The 23,943-nt window shown below is 42.0% G+C and overlaps 2 protein-coding genes across 16 annotated transcripts in view; one reads left to right on the top strand and one right to left on the bottom strand.

The window, feature by feature from the left end:
- COA1 (cytochrome c oxidase assembly factor 1) overlaps positions 1 to 8,408 on the top strand; it is a 141,560-nt gene extending 133,152 nt beyond the window's left edge. For 9 of the 12 annotated variants that reach the window (XM_024746590.1, XM_024746592.1, XM_024746596.1 and 6 more), the window contains 3 exons: positions 910 to 1,058; positions 5,502 to 5,578; positions 6,415 to 8,408. In XM_024746590.1, coding sequence (XP_024602358.1) covers positions 910 to 1,058; positions 5,502 to 5,578; positions 6,415 to 6,514 — 326 coding nt within the window. In that variant the 3' untranslated portion in view covers positions 6,515 to 8,408. The remainder of the gene's footprint in view (positions 1 to 909; positions 1,059 to 5,501; positions 5,579 to 6,414) is intronic. The other 3 variants (XR_003003461.1, XR_003003460.1, XM_024746591.1) reach the window with 3 other exon arrangements.
- STK17A (serine/threonine kinase 17a) overlaps positions 5,673 to 23,943 on the bottom strand; it is a 49,835-nt gene continuing 31,564 nt past the window's right edge. Inside the window, exons 4-11 of one of the 4 annotated variants that reach the window (XR_003003457.1) lie at positions 22,859 to 22,985; positions 19,663 to 19,711; positions 19,396 to 19,575; positions 18,438 to 18,953; positions 16,854 to 16,961; positions 15,974 to 16,105; positions 10,223 to 10,268; positions 5,673 to 8,994 (exon numbers count right to left, since the gene is read on the bottom strand). Coding sequence is in view for 1 of the 4 variants with exons in the window: in XM_024746587.1 (XP_024602355.1) it covers positions 18,629 to 18,953; positions 19,396 to 19,575; positions 19,663 to 19,711; positions 22,859 to 22,985 (681 nt within the window). In the remaining 3 variants the exon portion in view is untranslated. Of the gene's footprint in view, positions 8,995 to 10,222; positions 10,269 to 15,973; positions 16,106 to 16,853; positions 16,962 to 17,356; positions 18,954 to 19,395; positions 19,576 to 19,662; positions 19,712 to 22,858; positions 22,986 to 23,943 lie in introns of those variants that run through there. The other 3 variants (XR_003003458.1, XR_003003456.1, XM_024746587.1) reach the window with 3 other exon arrangements.

Below are 23,943 nucleotides of genomic sequence, written 5' to 3'. Positions count from 1 at the left end.
TGGGGGGGGGGGGGTCTGGCTTCTTCCTGGGCCTCAGTTATCCATGTGACGAGGGGTAATATTAGTGCCTGTATGCGAGGATGTTGTAAACATTAATCTCACAACTTGTGGGATGCTGAGAAATCGCTCAGTGAAGATGAACTGTCTGGACCCAGCCTCTGCTTCTCCTCAGGGCTGGCACCTCGTTCATGCCTGCAGCATCCCCTCTCCTGGGAGGCGGCACTGGAGGGGCATTCTCTTTGGCCTCTGCAGGCTCAAGCCGCCTTTCCAGTCCATTACTGTGGTTGGGCCTACAGAGGGAAGTCTGTCTTGTTGCCAAACACAAAACCTTACTTGGGAAGCTCACCGTCCTTCGCTCTGTCCTTGGGGCGGCTTGTCCCACCTTGCATTTTCAGGGAGGTGCTTCCTGGAGTTCCTAGTAGCCTTTGGGCCAAGGATACCTGAGGCTGAGAGCAGTTTGTAAGCTTTATCTACATGAAATGTTGGCGTACATCTATAAACTTGACAAGTTAGCGTTTAGTCGTAGGTTCTGGCCCCAGCTCTGCCTCGGATTAGCTGTACCACTTTGAAAGAAAAGTTAGAGACGATCTGATCAGACCCCTTAGACGAAGAGAGGCAACGAATGAGGTGAGGAAATAAGAGGTGAAGAAATTGAGGCACAGAAAGGTCCAGTACCTTGCTCAAGGTCATCTGCCACATCGCTGCAGATGCCGACTTCCTATGTTTTAGTTTTGGAGTCTCTAAAATGGACAGTTCAGGGTAGATGGTCCCTAATGATAATTCCACCCATAAATTTCATGTTTCTGTTTCCATGTTGTACATGAATTACATCATCTCACTTTCTAGGGAGAGTATACCTGACCAAGTTCAATTAAAAAAAAAAATGTAACTTTTTTCTTTCCCACTTAGAAACTTTTTCCAGGGCTTCCTATTACCAGTTGGCGTTGGAGCATCTGCACAGCCACCCTGAGGCACTGGAAGCTCTGGGCACTCCTCTCAACGTTCACTATCTCCGACTCACCGACAAGTACAACTTCGTGGACATTGCTGATGCAAAGGTAACGCGCTCCCCCTGCAAACTGCAGGCCGGGTGCCTACTGAGCTGAGGAGGGGCTGCCGTCCTCCGGAAGGAGTCTTGGAGGAAGCTGGAGAAAGATGTGGGATGGGGAAACCCGCTACGTACAACTGCCGCTAGGTGGTACCTAGCACCGTTTTAAAAAGCCTTATGGATTAATTTATTTTCATATAGATTTTTTCCTTTCTGGGGAATTGATGTGGCACGGAAAGCCCTGTTTGTGCTCAGGTCGCCATCTTGAACGGGAGGTTGTAGAGAAATGGTCAGTGGTGGTTTGCCAGTATTTCAGCTTTGAACTTGAAATACACCTAAACTCTAGTTCTAAAGCTTATTTACATTGCTTCCATGGAATGCCAGTCCATTTTTTCAGCTGTATCGTATCTTCTTTTATAGTTCAACTGATAAAACTCAACTGAATATAAGATGCAGAAGGCTTTCAGGGAGTTTATAGTTTAAAATTCCAGCATAAGACAGGGTGAAGCAAATGCCTTCGTAGAGGCCTAGGAGGGAGAGGTTAGTGGCCTGGGAGGTTGTTGTGATGACAGGGAAGGCCACGCTGAGCAGCTTGTACACGAAGGCACACCGCTGTGCTCCCTGCCAGTGTGTCCTCAGCAGAGGTACAGCTGCCCAGGGAGGGTGTGGGCAGGGAGAACGGGCTGAGGCAACCAGAGGGCTGTGCCATCGTCTTGTGAGGTGTGTGCAGTTAATGGTGACAAGCAGAAGCCCTGAAATATTTGGAGGACAAGAGTGAGCTGATCTGACCTAGTTTATTTTTTGTTGTTGTTTTTATTATTATTTTTTTTTTTTGTGGTACGCGGGCCTCTCACTGCTGTGGCCTCTCCCGTTGCGGAGCACAGGCTCTGGACGCGCAGGCTCAGCGGCCAGGGCTCACGGGCCCAGCCGCTCCGCGGCATGTGGGATCTTCCCGAACCGGGGCACGAACCCGTGTCCCCTGCATCGGCAGGCGGACTCTCAACCACTGTGCCACCGGGGAAGCCCTATTTTTAGTTTTTTAAGGAACCTCCACACTGTTCTCCATAGTGGCTGCACCAATTTACATTCCCACCAACAGTGTAGAAGAGTTCGTTTTTCTCCATACCCTTTCTAGCATTTATTATTTGTAGATTTTTTGATGATAGCATTCTGACTGGTGTGATACCTCATTGTGGTTTTGATTTGTATTTCTCTAATAATTAGCAGTATTGAGCATCTTTTCATATGCTTGTTGGCCATCTGCAGGTCTTCTTTGGAAAAATGTCTATATAGGTCTTCTGCTCACTTGTTGATTGGGTTGTTCGTTTTTTTGCTGTTGAGTTGTATGAGCTGTTTGTATATTTTGGGTATTAACCCGTCGTCGGTTGCATCGTTTGCAAATATTTTCTCCCATTCCATAGGTTATCCTTTTGTTTTGTTGATGGTTTCCTTTGCTGTGTACAGGCTTTTAAGTTTGATTAGGTCCCATTTGTTTATTTTTGCTTTTATTTCTTTTGCCTTGGGAGACTGATCTAAGAAAATATTGCTACAATTTGTGTCAAGGAATGTTTTGCCTATGTTCTCTTCTAGATATTTTATGGTATCATGTCTTATATTTAGGTCTTCAAATCATTCTGATTTTATTTTTGTATATAGTGTGAGGGAACGTTCTAATATCATTTATTTACATGTAGCTGTCCAGCTTTCCCAGCACCACTTGTTGAAGAGACTGTCTTTTCTCTGTAGTATATTCTTGCCTCCTTTGTTGTAGATTAATTGACCATAGGTGTGTGAGTTTATTTCTGGGCTCTCTATTCTGTTCCATTGATTTATCTTTTTCTTTTGATGCCAATACCATGGTGTTTTGAGGCTTTGTAGTATGGCCTGAAGTCTGGAAGTGTTACGCCTCCAGCTTTGTTCATTTTTCTCAGGGTTGCTTTGGCAATTCTGGGTCTTTTGTGGTTCCATATAAATTTTAGGATTATTCTAGTTCTGTGAAAAATGTCATGGGTAATTTGATAGGGGTTGCACAAAACCTGTAGATTGCTTTGGGTAGTGTGGTCATTTTAACAATATTCTTCCAATCCAGGAGTGCGGGATATTTTTCCATTTCTTTGAATCCTCTTCAGTTTCCTTTATCAGTGTTCTATAGTTGTCAGCATATAGGTGTTTCGCCCCCTTGGTTAAGTTTATTCCTAGAGTATTTTATGTTTTTTGAAGCGATTTTAAATGGGACTGTTTTACTTTCTCTTTCTGATATTTCATTAATAGTGGAAAGAAACGCAACAGATGTCTACAAATTAACCTTGTATCCTGCTACCTTGGTGAATTCATTTACTACTCCTAATAGTTTCTGTGTGGTGGTTTTAGGTTCTCTGTGTAGAGTATCAGGTCATCTGCAAATAGTGACAGTTTTACCTCTTTCCGTCCAGTCTGCATACTTTTTCTTTTGTGTGTGTGTGTCTGATTGCTGTGGCAAAGACTTGCGGTAATACTATGTCGAATGGAAGTGGTGAGCAGCCTTGTCTTGTTCCTGAATTTAGCAGGAAGGCTTTCAGCTTTTTACTGTTGAGTATTATGTTGGCTGTGGGTTTGTCATAAGTGGTCTTTATTATGTTGAGATGTGTTCCCTCTATACCTACTTTGGTGAAAGGTTTTATCATGAATGGTTGTTGAGTTTTTATCAACTGCTTTTTCTGCATCTGTTGTGGTGATCATGTGTTTTTTGTTAATGTGGTGTATCACATTTGACTGATTTGTGTATGTTCAACCATCCTTGTGACCCTGGAATGAATCCAACTTGATCATGGTGTATGATCCTTTTTATGTATCGTTGGATTTGGTTTGCTAATATTTTGTTGAGGTTTTTTTTTTCATCTATATTCATCAGAGATATTGGCTTGTAATTATCTTTTTCTGGTAGTGTCTTTATTTGGTTTTGGGTGCTGGTGACCTCATAGAATGAATTTGGAGGTGTTCCCTCCTCCTCAGTTTTTTTTTAAATACTTTGGTAGAATTCCCCAGTGAAGCCATCTGGTCCTGGACTTTGTTTGCAGGGGATTTTTGCAGTGATCAGTCTGTTCAAATTATCTGTTTCTTCTTGATTCGGTCTTGGCAGGCTGTATGCTTCTAGAAACTCGTCCATTTCTTCTGTGTTGTCCAATTTGTTGGCATATAACTGTTCATAGTATTCTCTTAGGATTCTGTATCTCTGTGATAACTGTTGTTATTCCTCCTCTTTCATTTCTTATTTTATCTGGGTCCTCTCTATTTCTTGGTGAGCCTGGCTAGAGGTTTGTTGATTTTGTTTATCTTTTCAAAAACCCAGCTCTTGGTTATACTGATCTTTTCTGTTGTTTTTTTGATCTATTTATTTCCTCTCTGATCTTTATTATTTCCTTCCTTCTGCTGACTTTGTTCTTTTTCTGACTTCTTTAAAGATGGTAGGTTAGATTGAGATTTTTATTTCTTGAGGAGGGTGTGTTTTGCTATCAGCTCTCCTCTTAGAACTGCTTTATGGTCCAGGTCAGAGTATGGACCAATTTGCTAGAAATAGTTCCCCCTTTTATTAAACAGTGGACTTTTTTTGTTTTTGGGTTTTTTTTTTCTATTTTATTATGAACGTTTCAAACATACAGAAAATATCAAAGAACTTATGCTGTGGAGCCCATGTATCTGCCACCTGGATTCTGTAACTAACATTTTCTCAGTGTGCCTTTCTCCCACGCCTGTTTGTCTAGCTCTACCTTATTTGTTCTTGCAACCTATCTATCTTATTACTTTCAAATATCCATACATTTCACCTTTAAATACATAAGCCATATATATCATTAACTAGAGCTCAATATATATTTTTTGAGGTAAAATTTACATTGTGAAAGGTGCACATCTAACTAACTGTCCTGATGAGTTTTAACAAATGCATCCACCTGTGCACCTCAGGCCCCTACCTCCATGTAGACTGTTCCCTCACCTGAGAGCTGCCTCCTGCTCTTCCCACTTGGTCCTCTCACATCCCCACAGCTCCAGCAGAGGCGCCTTCTGACATTTTTTTCCCAACCTAGTTTGGTCTAAGACATGGAATCATGCATTATATACTCTTGGGTAAGGCTCTTTCACTCTACATGTTTTTGACCTTTATCCATGTTGTTGCATATATCGGTAGTTCTTTTTTAACCGTGGATTTAAAAAATAATCATTGCAAGTACTCAGAACATTGAGTTTGGCACATAAGGTCTCCTTGCCAGATAGGAGCACTGCCATTGACCTCACCAGGCCATCCAGAGAGGGGCAGGGCATTTGAAGGGAGCCAGATGGAAAATAAGGTGAATTCTTCAGCTAGGCTCAAGTTCGAAAACAACCAGGTTCTGTGGATAATCACTGGATTTCATAGGTTATCTCTTGAGAGGACAGCACTATATATACACTTACCTCTCTCATTTTATACCCCCAGTTGAAGATTCCTGTCTCTGGACCCAAGTCAGAGGGCTATCTCTATGTCACCTCATCCAGAGATGCCCCCTTTAAGAGGTATGATGGGAAAGTGGGTGGGAATCAGGCAGCAGGAGGAGAACCTTCTGATGGAAACGATTTCCGTTTTGAATTTTAGTTATATGATTGTGGCAGTAAGAATTAGTTTTTCAAAGCTTGAGAAGTTTCACAGCTTGGACAGCATGCCGCTACTTGGGCTCTTAAGCTCAGTCCAGACGTTTTATCCAGCGCACGCTACTGAATTTGAAGAACTTTACAGTTGTAGTGGTTTAGGTCTGCCATAACTTGATGCTATGTCGCAGCTTCCAACACTGCTGCCTCCGTCATTACAAATGAATAAAGGCATGGGGTCCTGTTCCAGAATTATTCGTCACATTCTTTAAATAAGCTCTCTACCCCATTAATTGGCTTTTCTTGTCTGGTTGCCAGTAGCTACACTCACTTCCCCCACGGGAAGCCTCTCTCAGAGATGTTTGCTGTTTAGCCAGGATGTGTTTTAATTCTCAAGGACAAAAGGAGCAGGCAGCCCCTGCCTGGCTCCCCTGGACTCACTGCCCCCCGAGCCTGGGATTAGTGGAGGAGCTGGCCAGCTTCCAGCCCGGAGCTGGAGGTCGGGGGGATTAGGAAACGGGGAGGAGCGAGCTGCTCCTCTTCCCTGGTGCCAGCCATTCATCGGTAAAACTTGCCTTGACGGTGATGCTGGTTAAATCATGTGAGCCTGGAACAGAAGGTTAAAACGTTAACATACTGCTAACATAAAATAGCGTTTAAAAAACTTAAGACATTCCTAACAACTGCTTTTTTCCTTTTAAACCATGTCTGTCTTTTGCCTCAGTGTTTCGTTGATTAGAGACTATACTTTTGGTTTCTCTCAGGTGGAACCTTCAGGAGGTCTTCTTAGAGCTCAAGGATGGCCAGCAGATTCCGCTGTTCAAGCCCAGTGGGGAGAACAGCAATGAGTTGAAAAAGGAGTGAAGGTGATCAGCCCATCCTAGCCCGGCCTCCCTCCTCACCATGTGCGCCCCGTGGCTGCAGGCCAGCCCCCAGCTCGGGCTGGCTGCATGTGTGGGCATACAGTGATCTCAGGATCATTCTCATTTGACCACAGTGACCCCTGCTGAAGTTTTTAATTTCATCAGAAAGCTACTATAATTTATAAGAATTTGAAAGTTCTCTATATAGAAGCAGAAAGTTCTCTATATAGAAGCAAAGCACAGAATAAAAGGAATCAATCAGTATTAATAATGTTGATTTCTCATCTCTCCCCTACCCCGATTTTCAGCCCTATCAATCAATGAGAAGGCTTTAGGTTATATTAGTCTTGCAAGGGGACGAAGACCTTCCTTCCCGCTGAGCACCAGAGCCTACAAAATCCAGAAACCTGCCTGCTTTGCAAAGGCCAGTCTAACCCCCTCAGTATTACTAGGCTTAATGCAGGTGTAGTAAAGGACATTCATGAGCTCCTTTACTGTATTCTTAATATTCATTGGAGGGGAGCCTCTCAGAAAAGATTAAGCTTAACTATGCCAGTACAGGCCTTTCATCGTTAGAAGTTATTTCCGTTCTGTACTTTCTTTAAAAAATATGCTCTTTGAATAGATCGTGAAGTGAAAAAGTTCTTTCCCTGAGAGCTTTTGTTGATGATAAATATTATATTATGATCTGTACAGTCTTTTTTGTGCTGCTTTATTCTTTAATCATTATGTACCGTTCTGTTGTGTACATGTCACTTTATATAGTGCCTCATACCTGACTGTTCTATAACAGCTTTTACTTACTTTCAGTGTTTGCTGGATTTTTTCTTGCTGTGGCCAAGCCACAGAAAACCAGGGCCTGAGTGGACCATCTGTTCTGAAGTAAAAGCAAGTAAGTTTTTGTGTACAATTTGTATGAAGAGGCTTTCCTAACCCAACTGACAGGAAATAGTATGTAGTGAAAAGATCCTTGATTTCTGTTTCAAAGTCACCATCTTGGGTATTATTTCCAGTTAAGCATATTTCCATGGACTTCTTAATGCCTTTATGGTTGGTTGATTGTGAACAGGCCGGAACCCGGTCCTTGCAATAGACATTGTCCTTTCTTTCCTTGAAGTAATGCTGTATACCTGTAGCCCACTACTTCCTGTGTGTCCAGTGATCAGATCACTGTGATTCAGCCATGGACTCCCAGTAATGACCTGGAAGACATCTTGGAGGATGCACATCATCATCAGAGGCAAAGGAGACTTTTCACTGTTTGAGCGTGTTCCCAGCATACCCCATGCGTCAGCCCAGTGGTGACTGGAGAAAGGGCTCACTAGAATTGTAAGAATTATAGATTTATGAAGACTGCAGAAGAGCGATCCCAGCCAACAAATGGCAGTAGGACTCCCATGCGCCTTTACTAAGATGCCGTATGGTCTCTGCTCACAAGTGGCTTACATAATACTGGACTAGAAGAGTTCCAAGCAGCGGTGCTAAAACGAGGTAGAAGAGAGACCGATTAGGAGGAATCCAGGAGGCCAATCGGGTCACTCCTCCCTCTTGGTGGACTGGTGACCTCATGGGCTTATTTCAGACGTGATGGAGACTGCCTTGCAAATAGAAAAAACATGAAAACAGGCCTCAGCAGGGGAGGTGTGAGCTATGCTCCAGAAAGAAGATCTGCCATTTGGCCAGTGTATAGGTTAGCTGAAGATACAGTAAAAGCAAGCCCTGGACAGGTGAGGTGACCAGAGCATGAATGCCAGCATTAGCATTTTGCATTGAGCTTGTAGCCCTCAGGTTCTGGAGTAAGTATATAATGACGGTTTAAGAGACTGTGCTGAATTATACTGACAAGACCTGTACGACTTTCAAATAAATCACAGATTTTACTGTCATTTATCCCATTTTTCAAGATTTGTCTTCCCCCTGCTTCTCCTTCTTCCAACTGTTCCCCATTCACCAATCCAGGGATTTAGTAATACCTGATGAGACAGGTTCTACTACTCCCAGTTTTGGTGAAGTTGCATTCAGCAAAGATGAAGCTAAACTGAATGACACCCACGTGAAGCAGCCAGCACTGCACCGATGGTGGCCTCTGGCACAGTGGGAAGGCCAGGGCAATGCTCCGTCGACAGCAGTTCCACAGGGCTTTCTGAAGGCTGCTTGACTCTGCTGTTTTCAGTTTGTCCGTATGAAAACTATGAATACTTACTTACCAATTGCTGGTCTTACAGGCGAGGCAGCGTTTATACTGCTTGTTGGGAGACTTGGGCAAAAGATGCTGTATCCACAGGAGGCCCCGTGAAGGGGTTGGGGGGTGTTCAAGGAGGAGGTGAGAGGGTGATGATGGGAAAAGCCTCCACCCATGGGAAGAGCCTCTCCTCCTCGGTAACCTGTCCACCATCCAGGCTTGTCTTTCTGCCGACTCCAGCAGTTGCTCAGTTCAAAGTGCCGTCAGGAACGTGTACAGAAAAGCTGACGTTTTATGATCTAGGGTTCAAAAGTGGGAGTTGAAAATATTAGAAACGTGCCTCTGTATCATAGATCACATTTCATTTAATAATGAAAGGCATTTAATATACCATTAGAAGAAGTAATGGAGAGCAGACAATACTTAAATAGCAAAAAGCAAACCAAAACAAAAACTACTTAGGAAAAAGTGAGCAAGAAATCTGCAAAACTTATATGACAGGTCTAAAACACTACTGAAAGGTACAAATGTAGAACTGGACAAAGGGAAAGACACACCATGTTCTTGGATGGCAAGATTCTTCATCATAAAGATGTCAGTTCTCCCTGAGTTAAATTTAATGTGATTTTTAAAAGTTAGACAAGCTAATTAATTGTAAATTCCTTTGGAAGAAGAAATAAGCAAAGATAGCTAGGAAATCACTGCAAAGGAAGAGTAAGGAAGGGGGGGGCTAGTCTTACAGACATTAAAACATATTTGTAAATAAAATAATGAAGTGCTGGCACATGAAGAGACAATGCAATGAAAATATAGACGTGCATATGGAAATCTGGTTATGGTAAAGCAGCATCTAAATCAGGGAGGGAGAGGAAGACATTTGAAAAGTGATGTTGGAACAACCTGATAGCCATATGCAAAAAGATGAAATGGGATCCACTGCTCACCATACATTCCAATTGGATCAAACGATCTAAATGTAAAAATGAAACCATCTAAGCACTAGCAGAAAAATATGGGTGGATTCTTTTATAACCCAGAAGTGGAGAAACTCACCTAACCATGATTCATTATAGAATAAGGAAAACTGACTGTATAAAAACAAATTTCTGCATGTCTAAAAATACCAAAAGCAAAGCAAAAAGCAAATGGTAAATGGGAAAATATTTAGAATTTAAATCACAAAAGTTAATATCCTTAATTTCTAAAGTATGAAAGTTGAGAAAACAGTAACCCAATAGAAAAATGGGCAAAAGATATTATGTATTCACAGAAAAGAAATGCAAGTGACTCAAACACACTAAAAAAAAAAAAGGTCAACCTCACTCTTAAAAAGAATATAAATTCAAACTACAGGAAGATACCATTTTTCTTCTAGCAAATTGGCAATAATCCCTAAATTTGAGAACCTATTTTCTCAAAAGGCTGTGGGGAAATAGGCATTTTTAAGTTGCTGGTGTAAAGACAAAATGAAACAACACCTGTGGGAGGGAATTTGACAATATCTAGAAAAATGTCACATACACTTACCATTCTATTCAGCAATCCCACATCTAAGATTTTATCCCAAAGTAGGCTGGCAAAAAATACAAAATGCCATTTATTTAGGGTTATTTAATGTAACACTATTTGTAACAGCAAAAAACTGTAAACAACCCAGGTACAACCCAAGTCTCCATCGATAGAGAATGGGTTAAATAAACTGACTTCTATACAGTTGAGGAGTCTGTACTTGTGAAAAGGAATTTTATATATGCATGTGTATATGTATGCATATGTTAGCTTCTACTTTCAAAAAGAAACAACGGAAGAATAACTAAAATCAATACAAGTAGTTACCTTTGGGGAAGTAAACAAATGTAAGTAGGAAACAGGGATGGAAGCTGTACTTTCCTGAATATACCTTGTTTTACACTTTTGAATTTGAAATCATGCTGTTTTGTTTTTACATAATTTAAAAATAAAATCATAAAAAAATCTTTAAAATACTTCTTAAAATATTGAAACAAATGAACCACACAGAGAAGAAATATTTCAAGTGACTTTCAAACAGTTCTGACGCAACATCCTTGGTGGGATATATCCTCATGGCAAAAAGGAACCTCAAGAAATTTTAAACTACATTCAGTGGTCTAGTGTTAGTGCCCACGCATGCACACACACACACTCACTCACTCACTGGAGACTTCCTCCTTCCCATACTCGTCACTCCTCCTCCAACAGAGAGAAACCTGGCTCTCACAATCTGAGGTGTATTTACTAATTTGCTTAAATCTAAAATACACAGAAGGGAGTTCTCCTACTGTCAACTTTAAAAAGCAAAAACCCCCAGGAGGGACAAGATGTAGTAGACACACGTTTCCCTATTCTTCCCACTAAGCACAGCTAAAACCCTAGACATTTATCAAATAAACATACTGAAAAATGCAAAGAAGGCAGATTGGCTGAGGACCTTGGGACCCAAGTGATAAAAGCAGTGAGTTCCCTGGGCTTTCTTTTGCCTCATATGTCCCAGACTAGGTGCTGGTGAAACCAGCAGCCTAGAAACACCAATGGCTGCAACAACAAAAGCCAAGAAAAGCCTGCTTTCTCAAGCTAAAGAACTTTCACACAGTAATCGCCCTATTCTAGCCAGACACCATGGAAAAAACCATGGCCCCAACCCTACCCTAGCCTAGCCTGTCAACAAAGGCCAGGTGGAGAGCCGAGACTTGCTCCCCTTACTCAGCTAGAACGAGGCCTTCCCCGCCTGCCCCTTTGGCCCCCGTCCTCTGCAGGGTGTGGTGGCAGAGAAGGCCCAGGGGAGCTACACCCGCCTTTCCTGCCCGCTGATACTCCCACCCCCCGCGGCATCAGTGGAGCCCCTATTCTTCAGTGGGAAGCCGTAAGGAGGTACCCCCCCCCCCTGCCTGGGTGTCAGAAGAGGCCAAGTGGTGAGCCTGGACCTTCACCCCCAACTGGCAGCAGTGAGGAGGCAGTGTACATATCCCCGCTTCACCCACCGGTATGGCGGTGTCAGAAAAAGCCTGCTTTTAAAACAGAAGATTTAGACAAGATCCAGAATCCCACGACATAAAACCAGACGTCCGATACACAATAGAAAACCACGCTTTTATACCAAGAACCAGGAAAATCTGAACTTGAAAAGAAGGAAAGAAATCAGGAACTTGAAGATAAAATAGAAATTACCCAATCTGAGCAGAGAAAACAGACCGACAATAATACCTGTGGTTCTATAACAAAAAAATCTAGCATTCATGTCATTAGAGACCCAGGAGAAGAGAAAGGTGGGGCCGAAAAAAGCATTTGAAAGAATTAACGTCTGAAAAGTTTCCAAATTTGGCAAAAGACATAAACCTATATATTTAAGAAGCCGAGTGGAACCCAAACAGCGTAAACCTAAAGAAATCTATGATAACACAAACTTCTGAAAACCAAAGGCAAAGAAGAAAGCTTGAAAGCAGCAAGGCAGAAATACCACCTTACCTATAGGGGAAAGACAATTCAGATGATAGCTGTCTCCTCATAAACCGTGGAGGCCAGAAAAATGGCACAAAAGTTTTCAAGTTCTAAAAGAACTGTCAACTCTGAATTCTGCATCTGATAAAATTATTCTTCAGGAATGAAGGAAAAATAAAGACTTTCCAGATGATGGAAAACAAAGAATTTGCTTGAATAGACCTCCCTTAAAAGAATGACAAAAGGAAGTTCTTGAAACAGAAAATGTTGAGAAGAAAAAGTCTTGGAACATCAGGAAAGAAGAATAATGGAAAGAGCAGAAACATGGGTGAATATGATCGACTTGACTTCTCCTCTTGAGTTATCTCAGGAATTGTTTGGTGGTAGAAACAAAACGTATAACGTTGTCTGATGTACTATTTACCTGAACTGGTAAAATGTTGACACAACCCCATCTTTGTTGCTATGAAATAGTTCTGTATCTAAATTGTGGTTACAGGAAACCACATGTGATAGAATGGCATAGAACTATACACACGCACTGCTTGGATGTCAATCTCCTGTGCTACAACTACACAAGATGCGTCTGTACTACTATCTTTCCAACTCCTTCTAAGTCTAAAAACTTTGTATTTTGAAATAATTGTTAAGGTGTAGGACAAGGACACTGAATACGCTTCTTTGAAAGGGGCAAGATGAGGTGATAATCCTTCCCTCCTGAATAATCTCCAGCTCTCTGAGGATTAAACATCTCTCTTCCTAAATATCTTTTTTTTTTCTTCTAGGTACATTTCTCTCACAAGTTATTAGAAAATTGGTCACTTTACAATAATGGAGATAACCGAGAGATACTAATTTTCATGAAAACCGACCAGTGTATTGAAACTAAGAGAACATTTTTATGTAAAAATGTTGTTATACTATTGCTGATGACATATTTAGTAAAAACAGTTTAGTTTTAGTAGATAAAACTCACTTGTTTTAATAAAAACTATAAGAACGAATGCAAGTCCTAAGATTATTCTGCCATGTAAGATGAACTGCTCCCCAGAGGGCTGTGTCAGTATTGGTTTGAAATAGGAAATATCTCCTATTTAGAATATGTTTAGACTACAAGAGCCTGGCAGGGGGGTTGGCAAACTTATTCTGTAAAGGGCCAGAGAGTAACTATTTTAGGCTGATTAGGCCGTAAGATCTCTGTGGCAACTACTCAACCCTGCGGGTTTTCCCATGAAAGCAGCTGTAGACAAATGTAAATGAACAGGCTGTGTTCCAAGAAAGCTTCGTTTACCAAACCCGCCACAAGGGCATAATGTGCTGACCTCTGTACCAGCCTAATCTCAGGTTACGTATCCTCCAGTCACTAACAAAAATGCATCCACAATCAAGCTACACAAAAATAATTTTAAAAAATGATTGTTTATGGACATTAATATGTAGCCAAAGGTAGACTCCACTGAGGTTAAAGCCCTGGAAAGCTCAACGATTCTATCCTCTGTTTTGCCGGCAGCTGCTAAGATCCTGGGCAAACCACATATTCCCTCTGCGATTCTATTACCTCCTCTCTACTTTGAGAGAATTAGAGGAGGGTATGTTATTCCTTCCCAATTTTGTTACCATGAATTTCAATTCAGCAGACTTACTTCCACTCCTACCAACAAAACTTTAGGCCCAGACTTTAAATGAAGAGCTTCAAAAGAAAAGTACACTCATTTTTATTTGAATAATTTATAACATAGGTCTGATTAAGCAAACTGACCACTGGAGGATTAGGAGTATAAAAAACCAAAACTGAGAAAGAGAGTATCCAAAACAATAGCATCAAATAACAAAATACACAGGGATAAAGTTCGCAAAGGATGTACAAGGACTCTACACTGAATGCCGAGAAAAATGGAAATAAACGAACGGGAATACACACTATGTTCACAGACTGGAAGAATTGTTAAAAAGTCAAATTGATTGATAGACGAATCTCAAACAAAATCCCACGAGGCTTTTTTAGGGGGTGATTTTGGTAGAAGTTGACAAACCAATGCTAAAATTTCTTCAGAAATGCCAAGGACCTAGAATAAACAACAATCTCAAAAATGAAGGAATTGGAAGTCCTACTGTACCTGACATCAGGACTTACAAAGTTCTGACAAAAAGATAAGCAAATAATGAAACAGAAGAGTGTGCAGAAGTAGATCCACAGACATACGGTCAGATGATTTTACACAAGGACAGCAAAACAATTCAATGGGGAAAGGAAAGTCGGTCTGACAAATGGTGCTGGAACAACTACATATTCATACGGAAAACAAGGACACTTGACCCCTACCTAACACCAAAGGGGACGAAAGTGTAAAGTGGATCGCAGGCCTGAACATAAAAGTTAAAGCTATAAAACTTAAAAAAAATCTTCATGACTTTGGGGTAGGTAAGGACTTCTTAAAGAGGGTACAGAAAGTATTAACCATATAAAACAAAAATTGATGAATTGGACTTCATCGAAATTACAGCTACCTTCTCATCAAAAGACACTGTTGAGAAAACAGACAACCCACAGTCGGAAAAAAATATTTGTAACATGTAAATCCTATAAAGGACTTGTATCCAGAATATATAAAAGATTATCACAACTCACTATCCAATTAATAAAAAGGGAGAAAAAGGACGACACAAAAATGGTTCAACAAACACGTGAAATAGTGTTTGTTCCTCATCAGTCATCAGGGAATAGCAAATTAAACCACCTTGTGATAGCACCACATACCCACAAGAGTGGCTAAAGTAAAAAAGATGGCCAACACTAAATGTGGAGCAATGAGAGCTTGCGTATATTGCTGGCAGGAATGGTAAACAGTACAATCGCTTTAGAAATGGTTGGGCATTTTCTTAAAAAGTTACATATCTATCTATCCCGTGGCCTAGAAATTCTACTCCTATTTAATCTAAGAGAAATGAAAACGTGTCCACAGAAAACCCCTGGACAAGAATATCTGAACTTCCCTGGTGGCGCAGTGGTTAAGAATCCACCTGCCAATGCAGGGGACACAGGTTCAAGCCCTGGTCCGGGAAGATCCCACATGCCGCCGAGCAGCTAAGCCTGTGCGCCACAACTACTGAGCCCGTGAGCCACAACTACTGAGCCTGCGCACCACAACTACTGAAGCCTGCGTGCTCTAGGGCCCACATGCCGCAACTACTGAGCCCGTGCTCCGCAACAAAGGAAGCCACTGCAATGAGAAGCCCGCACACCGCAACTAGAGAAAAAAAAAAAAAAAAAAAAACACAAAAAAAAAAAAAAAAAAAAAAAAAACACCAAACAAAAACAACAGAAAAAATAATATCTATAGCAGCTTTATTCATAAGACACAAAACCTGCAACAGCCCTGGGGTCCATGAACAGAGATATGGTTTTACATAAGCTGGTGTGTTCAAACATGGCAACAACAAGGGACACACTGCTGATACAAGCACCAATATGTATGAGTCTCAAAATCATGCTGAGTGAAAGCCACAGCAGGGTGGACGTGCCATGTAATTCCCTCTATCTGAATACGTGCATTTGTCAAGCTCGAGAGAGGCTGGTACGGATTTAGAGCTGTACACTTCGTTACTTGTAAATTATATCCCCTCCGACAATAAAAGCATAGTTGGCAATTAAGGCTCTTGAGATTAACGTTTTTAATCCAGCTCTTTTAATTCTGTAACAAATTGAAGGGCCTAAGTGCTAAATGATCTCGAACAATACTATCGTATTTTTAGTTTTATCAGTCTAATTCAAATTTCTCCAAGTGTGAGCTTAAAATGTATTTGGGATTTGTTTCTTGGTACCTTGAGATCCACGTCGGTGGCAGGGAGCGATGTCGCTCAGGCCTCCGTGGACGGAGCCGCACAGCATTCACCTCGTGTCCCAACAGTCTCTGAGCGACGTCTTCGCTCCTACACTTTCTTCCAAACTGAGGTCTGTTGGAAAAGTTTAAGATACACCACAGTTAGCATCTGATGTGCCTCTGTAACTATGAGAGAAAGCCATATTCTCCTACTTTTCACGTGAAAACAACAAAATGAAACCTTAAAACACAATTTCCCGGTTGACTAAAACCACTTACATTTTGCATATTTCATAACTTCTCATCAAGCTAAAATATTATAATGTTGACTTTTATTATAATTAAAACTGGACTTCTAAATTGCATGGATATGAATAGTTTAGTCCATTGTAAACAAGTGAAAAGAAAAAGTAACAGAGCTAGTTGGTTAGTAATTAACGGAAAGGTTTGGTCCAATACTCTGAAGACTCTTTATGCTCTATTTATATGACAGACACCAAGAAATGTCAATATATCCCTTTACCAGTGCTTCCAAAAAAGCAGTGTACAATTCTAAATTCAAGGCACCAAGAGCAGCTAAGGACAGCTGCACACTGCAAATGGCAAAGTGGCCAGCTAAAAGAAAACACGTCTATTTTTCTTTTCTTTTACAGATACAGCAATTACATTAAAGGTATTATGAATACAGTATAAAAAATGGCTTGGAAAAAGTCTAACTGTCGTCCACATGATTATGATTTTAAAACTGAATAAATTCATCAAGTATAAAAATGTGTCATTCAAATAGTGGATTTTTTTTTTCTCACCTCCCTCCTATTTTTGTCGGAGGTTATTTATAAAAATTTGCCTAAAATTGTATTTTACCTCTTTTCAAGACTTACCTGAGGCTTTAGCATTGTGGCCGTGGGTTTTCATTGAAAATTGCCACTGTAGCAGAATTTCCTCTTCCTCTTTATAGAGCTTGTTTAGAAATGCTCGTTTCCAAGAAACTGTATAAATCAATAGGCCAATTTAGTGAGAAAACAGTGCAAACTGAGGGTTCGAACTGCCTAATCAATTTCACCTGATGGTGTCGGCACAACACAGGGCCTGCGACACTTGCAAGGCAGGGCCAGGAGCTCGTGCAGACCATGCATGGGAAGGTCCAGCCCAGTACCCTACACACACTTGAAAACAGATGGTTAGGGGTTCCCATGGTCCTGAGGCTGACATCTGAGCAACCAGGCTGGGAAGAAAGCGCCACGTGACACCCTGGCAGACTGCGAAGGAATGGGTCCGAGTAGCTCACGGTACAGAGCACACGCTGTGTGCACACAAGTCACAGACAAGCTGTGTTCACCCGATACAAGCACCTAATACAAGGTAAATAAGGACTCGCAGACTGTTCTGTGTAAGAAGAAGATTTAGTTGCTTTAAGTTATACAGCATACGCTTTTACATTTCCACTTTTTTAAATAGGAATTTGTTCACTGTGGGCCCAGATACAGCTGAAGTGTTCACTCCTAAGGAAATTAAATGCTACTGAGTATATTCTTATAAATCTTACAAGTCTTAGGGTACCTCCCTAATGACACAGTTTCCAATGTCAAATCGTTTACGAACAAAGTAAAGGTTTATAAATATTCTGGCATCTTACCACTTTTCCTAGTATTGCTTGGGGGCTAATGGGAAATTCAACAGAAGCAGAGGCTCGATGGCCAGCATGAATGTGCTTTATCTTTCTTCCCCGATTCCTGGGGATTTTATTAACAAAAACAACTTAATAGCGTCCTCTCACTGACCGAAGCACCACTGTGTTGATCAGATCACACTGCCTCTCGCAAGAGACCAAAGTCAAGCAACAAGCGTGTGAGGAGGCGGCAGGGTGCAGCCTGTGAAAGAGGGCAGACAAGGAAGGTGTGATGAGGGACACGCGGAGCGAACACTGGGTTAACATTACAGGGTGACTTAACCTTTGACCTTGAAAACCAGAACAATTTCAGAGGTGAAAAATCACCACCACTCTTACTAGTGATGTTGAAGAAAAAACTAAAATTAGCCAGGGTTTTCCACTGATAGGGCTGCAAACCATTAGGGAGAAAACAGACAACGGAAGCCAAGTCAAGTCAACATAGAGCAGTAATAAAATGTAAAAATAAGACATTATTAACTAGCGCATGTTATTCTAGGTCTCAGAAATTTGCAAAATACTTACTTAAATTAAAATCTTAGTCCCCTCAAAAAATCCAAAGTGAAAAAGAATCAATTTTAGTAACGATATCAACATACATATATGCAGATATAGATATGAATAATGCAAAACAGATTTACAAAGATGTTAATTTTGGCACTTTTACTTGGAGTTTTAAGGAAAGTGACTACAGATATCTTTGCATACACATTCTCATTCTGGAGAAACAGGATGCAGAAATAAAAGGTTCAAGCATCTCCCTTCTTAAAAAGAACTCTGAAAAAGGTAACTTTACCCGTTAAACCTCCTGGTTGGCAACTTTATAAATCTGGCTTGATTTCTCTAACTCCACAAGTCTGACAAAGTTATTTTAGTTTCTACCAGTGACACCTGGTCATCCACTTTCAGCACATGTACCATCTGGCCAGAAGTCCATAAATGATGTTTCCAGTATAGAAATCTGAAAGTTCTGAAGGGAAACACTGCTCAGTAGATAAAATCTCCCGGAATGTCTTGCAGCAGAGGTTCCTCAAATTTAAAGCGTTTGGAAATGGCCTTTTGCTCCATCTTCTCTTTTTCAGACTGTCTGCACTGTCCTAAAGTATATGAAGTAACTACAATCAGCTCCTCTGTGACGACGGATTCCTCGGTTTCCGGCTTCTGAGTATCTGAATGACTTCCAGGCACAGGATCGCCTTCCTGGAGGGCCTGTGCCTCTTCTAATGCCCCTTTCACCTTGAGAGAAGGTTCCTGAACACTGCCCTGCATCAGCCATGGGTGTTTCAGACACTCCTCAGCAGTGGCGCGATCTCTGGATAAAGATACACAGTTTACAATTAGGACGAAGTAGTTTAAAGCCTCAACTATAACTTAGAGCATAAGGTATTATATTTTGCGACATATGAACCACAAAGATCTTACTGTGGTTCCTGAATAAAACAAAGTTTTAGCATTTGCTTGCAAACGCTGTTCCCCACAATATAAATAGTATTGTAAGTTCTCTCTGAAAAGTCCCTTTGAAAGACCAAGAACAGATGGCAAATATCTGTTATACTGAGGTGCAGTTCACATTTTCTAAAAAACATTTTCATTTTTGCCACTTTTTCTTTCAACAGATGTAAGAAGCCAAAGGTTCCATCTAATTTTATGTCTACACTTTCATGTCTTCACTTTGGGGTTTCAGTTGTTAATCTGCTTTTGTTCAGAGCAGATTGCTCAAAAATTGGTAGAGATCAATATTAACGAATACTCACTCAGGTTTCTTAACTAAAAGTGTCTTGATGAAGTCAACAGCTGACTCAGACACAACATCAAATTCTTCCTCAGAATAACTCAAATTCATCTGTGAGATATTGAGGAATGTTTCTTGTTTATTATCGCCTAAGAAAGGCGAAACTCCCGTCAGCATGACATATGCCAACACTCCAATGCTCCTAAATCAGAATGAAAATGTAAGAAAAATTAGTATCATATTCATTTCTTAAAACTAATTTGATCAATTCATCATAAATAATTCTCACCACATATCCGTTGCCATGCTGATAGGATCATAACTAAGAATTTCAGGAGCTAGTATCAGAAACAAAAGAAAACATTTATTTTTGTGAAAAAAAATTGCCAAATTTGCTCTTAGAAAAATTTAAATATCAAACTAAGACACTGTCAAGGTTTGGGCTAAGATGAAATAAGTTCACATTATAAGTCAATATGCATTACTGTAAAGTCTAACAAGATGTTTATAATTAACTTGCTTACTTTTTGCACCTCTATCCTCCAATGCTGGGTCCTAGTATTTTTTTTTTTTAATATCTGAATACATAACTACTGCCATATAAACTGGCAACTTTTACACTTTCCTCTTCCCACACCCTCTATCTAATCAAGCATCAGTTTCCCGCTTTTAAATCGTGACCTCCCCCGCCCCCAGTCTACAGCACGTGCCCCCTGACCCCCACTTGGTCCCGCCCTCTGATCTACTCTCTATGCTGTGGCTGCAGTGAGCTTTTAAAATGCCCACCCGTTAACACAAAGTCAGTCAACAAGGTTAGAAACAACCTGGGCATCCTTGGAGGACGTGCATCACACACACAGACGACAACGACAACCTACAGGGTTGAGAAAAAGTTTGCTTTGATAATATCTAACTAGACTGCTGCCAGCCAGAGAAGTAACAGAAAGACAGTCCCAAGTGTGCAAGGACACAGGGGAAATTGAGGAAAATCCTCCCTGGAGACTACTCACTGGTACGATCCAGTCAACCAAAAGACGATTGTTTTCAAAAGTACAGAAATAGGAAGACTAGGCTATGAAAAGACAGGCAATAAGTACTGAAACCATTTAAAAATAGATCAAAGCCTAAAAAAACGGGGGTAATTACAATAAAAAAAAGGGAATGAAAATGTTCTAGGGAAAACCAAAACACTGGAAGTTGCACATGCATTAGGAGTGGGAGATAAGCCTGCCCCAGAACAGGAGAGCGGGAGGTGTAGGGGATACTGGTTTCCCCACTTCTATCTGAAGCTGTCGAGCTGAGAAGCAGAGGCTACGACTGTTATTTAAAAGTTATAAAAGAGGGAGTGCCCCGGCGGTCCAGTGGTTAGGACACCAGGCTTGCACCGCAGGGGGCAGGGGTTCCATCCCTGGTCGGGGATCTAAGATCCCACAAGTGATGCGGCATGGCCAAAAAAAGAAAACAGAAAAAGAAAGTTTTAAAGGACACTACCAGGAAACTTAAAATCAAATGCAGAGTATCCAAATTACTGGTGGGGAAAAAGTACAACAGAGCCGAGAGAGCAGTAGATGGTGGGAGGAGTAGGGAAGGAAATAACATTAGCTTCCTTTTCTGAGTGTTTATTACGTGCTGAGCGCTGACGTGAGGGTGTGACGGAGCAGATCCAGTGAGGTAGGACTTCCACAGCCTCGTTTCGTGGACAGAGGACCGTGAGGTATAGAGAGAGCTGGGGACCGAGGTCCCGCGGCTGGCCAGTGCGGAGGGGCACACACCCAGGCAGCCCTTTCTGCGTATGAAAGGCTGGGGCGGGGCTGGGGGGCACGGGGGGCCCCTTTAAAAGGCAGGCCAGGTGAAGAGACAGGAGCGCCGCCTGTTTTTCTGTATTATATCCTTCTGGGTTATGTGTCGTTTTGGCTTGTACTGCTTTTATCATAAACAATACAGCTTTGTTTTTTGGGGGGAAAAAAGCTCTTGGTAGAAAATTTAGAATTTACCAAAGAGCAGAAAGCATCGGAGGGAAACGAAACAAAACAAACAACCCCCCAGAAACTCATTCAGGGCAGTAATTCCTATGGGCATCTCGGCCCCCAGCCCTTCCGCCCCGCAGCCTCCCGTGCTTCTTCCAGTTTACAAGGCCTCCCGTTCTTCGCGGGTGCTTCCCCTGAAGCAGCAGCGCGTTAACCCACATTCCTAACGCTAACTCCGCGGTCGTGAGACGTGCCAGGTGGCGTGCTGGAAATTGTGTTTTAGTCCACAAAAGACACACACTATTTGAAGGGTGTTTTTCTGCCTGCGATGTCTTTTATTACCTAATTAATAAAGGCTCTGCTGTTTCAAACTGCAGGACTTCAGAAAGTATTTTAAAACTTCCAAGTATTTTTTGTACTGTCATTGCCCTACAGCTTTGTTTTCCTCAACCCGACCTGTCCCCCGGGACTTTCTGTGTCCCCCTGGAATCCTTTTTTCCTTCCTACATAAATTCCCACCGTCCTGGGCTCCTTCAAGGACTACTCTTCTCCTTTCACCACCTTCTTGCCACGCCCCCAGGCCTTCCAGAAGCAGACGGCCTGTCCGCCCACTTCACACCTCTGCCCTCAGGCAGATCTCCTTCTTCCCCCCAGGCCCGGGCCACAGCCTTCTCTACTTACGGTCACAATGATGCTCTCACCCACGGACACAAAAGCCATCCTCTTCCCCGGGTTGCCATCACCCTGGGCAGCTTCCACACTGATGTGCAGGACCCTACCGGCCTGGCACCCGCGCTTCTTGACCTCCTGGTCTAAAGAAGCTGACCTTGCAGAGCTACATCCAAGGCCTTGTAATCACAAAGAGCCCTTTCTACTCGAACATTTTAAATGATAAAACTGTAATCCCCGGTCACACCTTTAAATTATTTTACTGCTTTGCTCTTCTACAGAAATCTCTCTTTTTCTTTAACCTTATCCAACCACTAATTCTTTTATGCTCCATTTTCCTTCCAGTCTATCCAAAAAGTCATAGTTTACCACTTTTTCTACCAAACCGAGAAGCCATGGTTCATCACTTCGGCTGCTCTCTTTTTCTTTCTGCCAGAAGCTGTCAGCCCTGCATCAACCCAGCAGAATGCCCTCTGTTTCCCACATCTGTGCAATCACAGGGCTTGCAATGACTTTCACAGTGTTTATTCTACCAACTTGCAGTTCTTGAAAGCGCCTTGCTTGTTAAATATCCTTCCACCCTCAGATAACCTGACATCCTCTCCTGTTCCTTGTAGAAGCAAATCCCTTCGGCTTCTCTTAGCCCTCCAGGAAAGGGACCGCCAATTTGGTACCTTACTCTTTAAAGTTTTCCATTTTTTAACTTAATACAAAGGAAGGGATCTCTGATGGTAGAATTTCACCACACTGGACGGCAGGCCCCACCACTCATCACGCCACATGTGGGTTCCCCAGTGAGGGTGATGCCTGACCCCAAACACAAAACACGCAACTCTCGGGAATACTCACCCACGTACTCGGGAGTGCCCATAATCTCCCGGAGCTCTTCACCGTTCTTCAGTACTCGTGAAAGACCAAAATCAACGATCTTAATGTCACCCAGTGGAGAGTCACTTGTCAGCAGAATATTCTGGGGCTACAAAATGACACCCCCCAAATTAATAAACCGTGATTGCGTATGAAGAGCATAAAGAGCGGGTAGCCCATAAAACATACAAATTTCACCTGTGGAACTGAGAGCGAGACATTTAACAGTAGACAGTCATTTGTCAGACAGCTGTTTTTACAGCGTACTTCCTGTGTGTAAGGCAGCAGGCCTCGTAGCATCTCTTCCCTTATACCGGCTCCTCGTCAGCATGTAACTGTGCATCTATTCTCATCTTAAAAACCAAACCAAACCACTTAAAAAAAAAATCCTCCCCCCATGACCCTGCATCTCTTTCTAGCCAACACACTCACTCCCTCAAAGCTCAACTTCTTGAAAGCGAGGTCATCTCAATCCAGTTGCATCGGGATTTGCCCCCTGTACTCGACCTGCTCTCACTAAGGTCACCATGTCTTTAATAATCGAAGGCCCACCAAGTCCAGTGGGGTTCCTGCAGGCACTGACGGCGGGACGATTTGGAACTACTGGTCGTCCTTATATTCCCTCTTGGATCTATTCCTCCCTCTCCATTTTTCTCACGACTGTTTTCTTTGCTCTGCTTTTAAACAGTGGTGTTGCCCAAGATCTCTTGCTGGCTGGCCCTCTTCTCCTGACACTCTGCGTTCTATCTATCAGCAATTTCATCTACTATCAAAGCTTTAGCCACCACTTCCATGCTGATCACTTCTACCCTAAGCCCTCTCCGGACCCACAGCGCCAATTAAAATCGGATCCTTTCGCCTGGCAAGGCCTTCAATGCAATACACACCTCGGGCACCAAACCCACTGCTCTCTTCTGTATTCCCAGCCTCAGTGCTCAAGTCAGACACTGGGGAATCGTCCTACAAGTTCTCTGTACCCTTCATTTTCCACCACTTTCACATCTAGTGAAGCCACCAGTCATGCGAATTCTATTTCCTAAATCTCAGTTTTCCCACTGCAGGAAATC

Source organism: Neophocaena asiaeorientalis, unplaced genomic scaffold (assembly GCF_003031525.2).
Source record: "Neophocaena asiaeorientalis asiaeorientalis breed wild unplaced genomic scaffold, Neophocaena_asiaeorientalis_V1.1 scaffold68, whole genome shotgun sequence".
Taxonomy (NCBI): domain Eukaryota; kingdom Metazoa; phylum Chordata; class Mammalia; order Artiodactyla; family Phocoenidae; genus Neophocaena; species Neophocaena asiaeorientalis.
This window is presented reverse-complemented; position numbering and strand designations above follow the sequence as displayed.